At 36.9% G+C, this 7,239-nt stretch overlaps 1 protein-coding gene across 3 annotated transcripts in view; it reads left to right on the forward strand.

The window, feature by feature from the left end:
• LOC106870574 (uncharacterized) overlaps positions 1 to 7,239 on the forward strand; it is a 107,969-nt gene that overhangs the window by 81,144 nt on the left and 19,586 nt on the right. For all 3 annotated transcript variants that reach the window (XM_014916699.2, XM_014916701.2, XM_014916700.2), the window contains one exon: positions 5,349 to 5,522. In XM_014916699.2, coding sequence (XP_014772185.1) covers positions 5,349 to 5,522 — 174 coding nt within the window. The remainder of the gene's footprint in view (positions 1 to 5,348; positions 5,523 to 7,239) is intronic.

Consider the following 7,239-nt stretch of genomic DNA (forward strand, 5'->3'; position numbering starts at 1 on the left):
ATAGCTTATAGTTACAGTTGGTTAATTGTGTGTGTGTTTGTTATCATCATCATCATCATCGTTTAACGTCCGCTTTCCATGCTAGCATGGGTTGAACGATTTGACTAAGGACTGGTGAAACCAGATGGCTACACCAGGCTCCAATCTGATTTGGCAGAGTTTCTACAGCTGGATGCCCTTCCTAACGCCAACCACTTCAAGAGTGTAGTGGGTGCTTTTACATGCCACCGGCACGAAGGCCAGTCAGGAGGTACTGGCAATGGCATCTGCACAGGAGCCAGTTCAGCGGCACTGGCAATGATCTCACTCGAATGTCTTTTCACGTGCCACTGACACAAGTGCCAGGAAGGCGACTTTGGTAACGATCACGCTCAAATGGTGCTATTAACGTTGTATCTGTGCAATTTCACTCCACATATCCCACTCACTGCTGTCGTTTTCTTCCCGAGCCCTAGGACTCATAGGACCAGTTAACCAGTTTCTATGGCATGCAAGTGACTAAGATCACAACATTCCCCCTGAACTGAATGCCAGTCTATTGCAGGGTCCAAGGTCAGCAAGTTTGAAGGGAGGGGACAACTTCAACCCTAATATTTGACTGGTATTTATTTTATCAACCCTTAAGGGATGAAAGGCAAAGTTGATTTAGGCAAGATTTGAACTCAGAATGTAAAAATGAAGCATTCCCATCTGACTTGCTAACAGTTCTGTCAGTTCCCTGCTTTTGAGAAAACTAAAATAATTTTCCACCATTTCTTTGCCATTTCCTGTTTGCTTGACGTGATCAATAGTTTAATATAAAAATCAGACAAAATCAGTTAGAAATTAGTTATTCCAACATCAGGTGCTCTTGATAAACATGACAGAAGTTTTTTTTGTTTTCTTTTCCCTCCCTTCAGTATTTCTGCTCCTCTTAATATTTGATAATAATGGTTTCACTGAATTCTTGTCTGTTGATTAGAATTTTTATTTTTATGAATTGTGTTGTTTTTCTATGGTTGGATGATGACAGGAAACCTAACCTAGGCTTATTTTCCAACAGAGGCAATTATTGAGGCAGAATTTCATTTAGATTTAGACTGCAGGCAACATGTCTGTAGGATAGTGTGGTAATAAATATGAAATAAGAGACAGACTTGGAAGTTGTGAAAGAAAATAGTTAGCAGGGGGTTGAGAGGCTAAACTGAAAAAATTAGGTGTATGTTTTTCCTTTGCCAGATGTTTCAATATGTATGTCTGAAAAACTTGATGAGGCATGTCTGTAGGAAAAGGTATTTGTTAGCAACACAAATTAAATACATTTCATTGAACTTTTCTTCGGTGGTGCGTGGGTGTTGAGTTTTCTGTTGTGGTTTTCTGTGTAAGGGGACGCTGCAGTGACAGGAAAAGAAATATTGGAGACGAGGGAATTACAGAGATTTGAAATGATAGGGATTTGTGGAGAGATATACTACTACTAGGGAGAAAGGCAAATGTTAAGCTGGTAATGATTGGTAGCTACACTGAAGTGAAATTAATCTGGTTAAACTCTTTCACAGACATGACCTAGCATGTTTAATCAGTATTTTATCAGTTTATCTACATGATGTATTATGACAGTCATATAAATAATAAGACCAGAAATTTATATAGGTATATATATATATATATATATATATATATATATATATATATATATATGTTTTATTTAAAAGCAGCAGAAATATAACAAAAGACTGTTACTCGGAGTTTCACGTTCCTGTTCATCAGACAGTTTTGTTAAATTTTCTAACAAAACTGTCCGATGAATGGGAACGTGAAACTCTGAGTAACAGTCTTTTGTTATATTTTTGCTGCTTTTAAATAAAGCATATTACTCTACCTCTGGTATTTGAGTACTCTTTTTTCCACCTTGTTACACATTTATGTGCTTACTCTGGTATACATATATATATATATATATATATATGATAATGTTATTGGATATTAAATTAAAGTGAGGTTTGGAGTACTTTTAATGGGAAACTGTTCAGCTGCTAATTTTCATGTTTAATTACCTTTATGTTGTCATCATTTAAACGTTGTCTAGGAAGGAATGGAGGGGGATTCTCACACATCTACTTTTTAAGGTTTCATTCTGCTCTTTTGATTTGAGAGCATAGTGCTAATGTTCATTTGGATTAGGGTCTTCATAGCTTGCATAAATTTACTTACTTCTAAACTTTGTCTTAAGATATAGCTACCTATGTGAATGATTCAACAGAATAAAGGCCAAGCTGCTTAGATGACTGATGAATAAATACTTCAATTCCATTGCTTGATGGAAATTCTCAAACTGCTCAAAAGCCAACTTCTTAACCACATTACCATTTCTATAGAAGCCAATTAACTTCACTCTGTAGCTTCTAAATAGAAACATATTCTATACTCATTCTGTTTTTTTTTTCTCTCTTTTAAAACTTTTTTACCATTCTTCATATATAAAGGTGTGTGGCTTAGTATTGGTTACAGTGTTGCACTCATGATCTCCAGATCATTGGTTCAATTCCCAGATTGTGTGGCATGTTGTGTTCTTGAGTAAAACACTTCCTTTCATGTTGATCTAGTGTTGTGTGGGGACCAGCATGTCAAAGAACAGACCCCTTGTTTCCTCTGTGTGTCGTAAAATAGGGTGACTAAAAGAGGTTAGGTAGGGTTTGTACTCCCAATCTTGTAAAACCCTCACCAGCAATGACTACCCAAACACCCATGGCTTGGAGAGTTGTCAACCGAGTGGTGCAAAGGCATTATCTGCCAGGGTTAGGGAATCCCCAATAAATGGTGGCTGCAGTGATGCACCACTACTACATATACCCTGCTGCTGCTACTACTACTACTACTACTACTACTTATTTAGCTGTTACAATGATTTTATTCATTTGTTTACTTTTTAATTGTAAATAAGTATTATGAATATTTTGCAGCTTGAAGTTACAATCCTGCCTGTTTTATTGACCAATTCCATTAGCAAAGTCATTTTATTTCCTCTTTGAGAAGTTGTCTAATGTGGAAGGCCTGTGGCCTAATTGTTAAGGCATCATTGCATGATCGTAGTTCCAATGTTCCAATTCCTGGACTAGGTACTGCATTGTGTTCCTGAGCAAAACACTTTATTTGATGTGGTTTCAGTTCACTCAGCTGTGAGCGACTAACCCTGTGATGGATTAGCTTCCCATCCAGGTTGAATCTTGTGATCTTGGTCACTTATATATCATGGAAACCAGGTAACTGGCCCTAAGAGTCTGAGGGCTTGACATATTACTTGAGATGTCTTTTTCTTACTCATTACAGCAGAGTGGGATTAGACAGCATTTAACTATTATTTCTAGCAGATCAAATAACCACATAGAGGCTTGTTGAACAGAGCAAAGTAGAGGCGATCTATTGGCAATTTGGTTTCAATTTCTGGTTGTTTTAGGTTTGTATGGCTTCATCTAGGTCTCTACATAAAAATTGCAGAAACACTACACTCATTCATTTTTCCTCTTAAATCTGAACATGTGTACCTACTTAGAAATTAGTCATATCAGTTTTGCATTCTAGTTAGCTCTCTAAATATGGTCTTTACTGAGAAGCAGATAAAGTCAATAGAATAGGCTGAAAGAAATCCTGATACACTAACTATACCATTTACCCCCACCCATCTGATTACTGCTGTTAACTATGGTCACTCCACAGTGTCAAATTAATACTGGAACTTGAAGCAATTCAATGGTGCTACACCTAGAAGATTGCATTAATGGGACAGTTGAGCTTCTGGGAGAGGCTGAAAGAATTATGACTCTACTCTCTCAAGTGTAGTTGCGAAAGATATCTAGTGATGTACATATGGAAAATCTTGGAGGGTTTGGTACCAAACTTTAGCATCAAGAATTACACACCTCACTTCCAGCGGATTGCTAAAGGTTCTGACTACTTTGTACAGAGTAAAAAGGAACAGGTATTCCAATAGCTTGAGATGCAAGGGCCCACTGCAGTTTAATGTATTGTCATAAAACCTGAGGTATCTACACACAGTAGCATCTAGACTTCTGCTATCCAAGATTCCAGATGAGTCAATAATCACCACAAGAGACCAGCAACATCAGACTCCTTTATTCATCAAAAGCCAACCACATGAGAATGGATATTGAAAAGATGATCATAATGGTGGTACTCCAGCATGGTCACAGCCATTGAACTGGAATGCATACAGGAAAAAAAAAAAAACAGTTCAAAGGTTTTTGTGGGATTCACATCTGCAAATTAATGAATTTGGCTACAAATAATTGACCAAAAGTCTTTAGTGAAGTTCAGCACTTCCTGTACTCTCAAGAACATTGGGCAACAAGCTGATGCCACTGATTTCTGTCGGCTGCAGTTTTCTCTGCACCGGCCATGTGATAGTGGCCTCTCTCGTTTAGGTTATGAATGTTCTATGCCCTGTACTTTTTGGTCATCTCTCTTACATTTTTCCCTCCAGTAGTGTCCATTTGAAAGCTGTTTTAACAACAGTGTTGTTCTGGTGGCCAGTGTCTGTGACCTACTAATCTTAATTTTCATTCTGTGATGATTTTGCTACAGTGTCTGTGACCTACTAATCTTAATTTTCATTCTGTGATGATTTTGCTAAGCTGTCTTGTATTGGCTTTCTTTTGAATGTCTTCATTGGTTACATGCATCCTGATGGTACATTCTTCGAATCCTCAAGTGTTTTTGGTGGAACGCATCTAGCTTTCTGTTGACTTCCACAGTGCTCTTCCATTGACATAGAGAACCATTGGTAGAACTATGGTATTACAGAACCAGATGTTTGTGTGTTGGGGTTGCATTTTATCAGCATTTGAAGTCACTACTCCAATTGAGAAAGGAAGAAGAGAAAAGAGATAAAGGTAGAGAGAAAGAAAGACAGGCAGAGAGAGAGAGAGAGAGAGATGATGGTGGAGATGTATTGGGACATACCTACAGGGTACAGTGGGGATGAATATAAGTAAATATAAGTGGTACAGAGGGGATTAGACAGGGTAATAGGGTATGGGGGGGATGTTTCATAAGAGTGTGGTGGGAAATAGTTAGAGATGGGACAGAGATAGCTGTAGCAAATGATAGGAGTGGCTCAAGGGGCCAATGTGAGTAGATAATTTAGAGGCTGATTATTTATGATTTATCTATCTCATTCACTCTTAAACATTTTAGCAGCGACGGAATAATTTGTTAGGCTCAAAGGATTTTTATTGAAGATTGCATACGTAGTTAATCTCTGTATGTTTTCTAGAATAAAAAAAATCTTAAAGATTATACAGCTATCAAAATTATTAACTCTAATTAGAAGTATTTGTTAATTATTTCAGGTAAATGGTGTTGATGTTTTAGAAGGTCCGTTACGAATATATTGGCAAGTTACTATACCTATACAGTTAAAACATTGTGATGACGTCCCTGTACCACCAATTGCATCATGGAGACACAGCTATTATGCTACTCCAACTGGTAATGGCCTTAATATTGATGCTGAAGAACCACAGGTAAGCTTGTCATGTATTCTCTATTTATGTGTGTGCGTGTGGGCATGAATATCAAACATTGTTTGTATCATAAAATATACATGTAAAATGCTTCTGCTTTTTTTTTCCATCACAGTTTCAATCATTACATGTACTCGTGTGTGTGTGTGTGTACACACATATACATGCATGTAATTTCTTTAAAACTTAGAATTTCTATATCCAGAATATAAACTGACCTTTGCACTAAGAATTAGAAGTGTACACTGCTATGTTACTAAATGTGTAAGTGATAGTGTTGAAAATCAGGCAAAGAAAGAGACCAGCTAGCAGACACTTTACCAATCCATTCCAGCAATGGGCATTTGATTCTTCATAGAAACCAACCCACTTCTTTGAGAATTTCAAACAAGAAAGTATCTTACGTGAAAAATATGTGCTAAGTCAACAAACTAAACCAGTTTTTCTTTTTCTTTTTTTCTTTATCGAACAGCATTTATAAAACTAAGATGAATTTTGGCAGCATAAAAATATTTAAGTCTTCAATATTCTTAAGGGTTGTTTTTATTCCTTTGAAAACATGTGATTTAATGCATATTTCACATTATTTTTTTAATGCATTTTTGGTAAAGAAATATGTGCTGAAGTATCTTGAAATCTGTTAAAATAATTCTCTTTTTTCTTTTTTTAGTTTTTCCATGTATGTAATGTATTTCAAAACTGTACTCGACATACTTAACAGATACAGTCATTATTATTATTATTATTAGTTGACGGTGGAGAGGGAAGTGTTGCCTTGTAGCAAGTTTGTTGAAAGGTGGGGGAATGTTGGAAGAATGGCCACTGTGAAAGAACCAATTCTGAGCGTGCACCTGTAAAAAAAAAAGCAGGCTCTTGCCCTGTTCAGGCACCCATGGCTTTTGTGGGTTTTTCCATGAGGACCTTAAAGCACCTCCCCCCCATTGGGAGTTTTTAATTTATTCAATTTTTTTTGTTATTGTGCACACACAAAAAACCATTGCATCGTCCTGTATTTGTCTTTTATGTTGTATGTCAATGTTTTGTATGTGAGCCCGTGTGGCTAATAAAAGAATTATCATTATTTTTATTATTCGCTATGTTCTGAGTTCAAATTCCACCAAGGTCAATAAATATTGGGGTCAATAAATTAAGTACCAGTTGCGTACTGAGGTCAATCTAATCAACTGGCTCTCTCCCCCCAAATTTGAGGCCTTGTGCCTCCAGCAGAAAGGATTATTATTATTACTAAGTGGTGAGCTGGCAGAATCATTAGCCAAATAAAATGTTTAGTACCGTTTGTCCATCTTTACGTTCTGAGTTCAGATGCTGTCAAGATTGACCTTGCCTTCCAGCCATTTGAGGGGGCAATACACTAAGTACCAGTTGGACACTGACATCAATACAATTGATTAACCCCTCCCTGCAAATTTCAGGCTTTGTGCCTATAGTAGAAAGGTTTATTATCATTATTATTATTATTAAGATGGCTGACAGAACTGCTAACATGCCAGATAGGATGCTTAGTGGCATTTCCTCTATGCTTTGAGCTCAGGTTCGTCCGAGGCTGACTTTGCTTTTCATCCGTTTGTGATCGTTAAAATAAGTACCAGTTGTGGATTGGGGTTGATGTAATCAACTAACCCTTTCCCCTGAAATTGCTGGCCTTGTGCCAAAATTTGAAACCATTATTTTCTTTTTTTTTTTTTTTTTTTTTTTT

Source organism: Octopus bimaculoides, chromosome 7, assembly GCF_001194135.2.
Source record: "Octopus bimaculoides isolate UCB-OBI-ISO-001 chromosome 7, ASM119413v2, whole genome shotgun sequence".
Classification (NCBI taxonomy): Eukaryota; Metazoa; Mollusca; class Cephalopoda; order Octopoda; family Octopodidae; genus Octopus; species Octopus bimaculoides.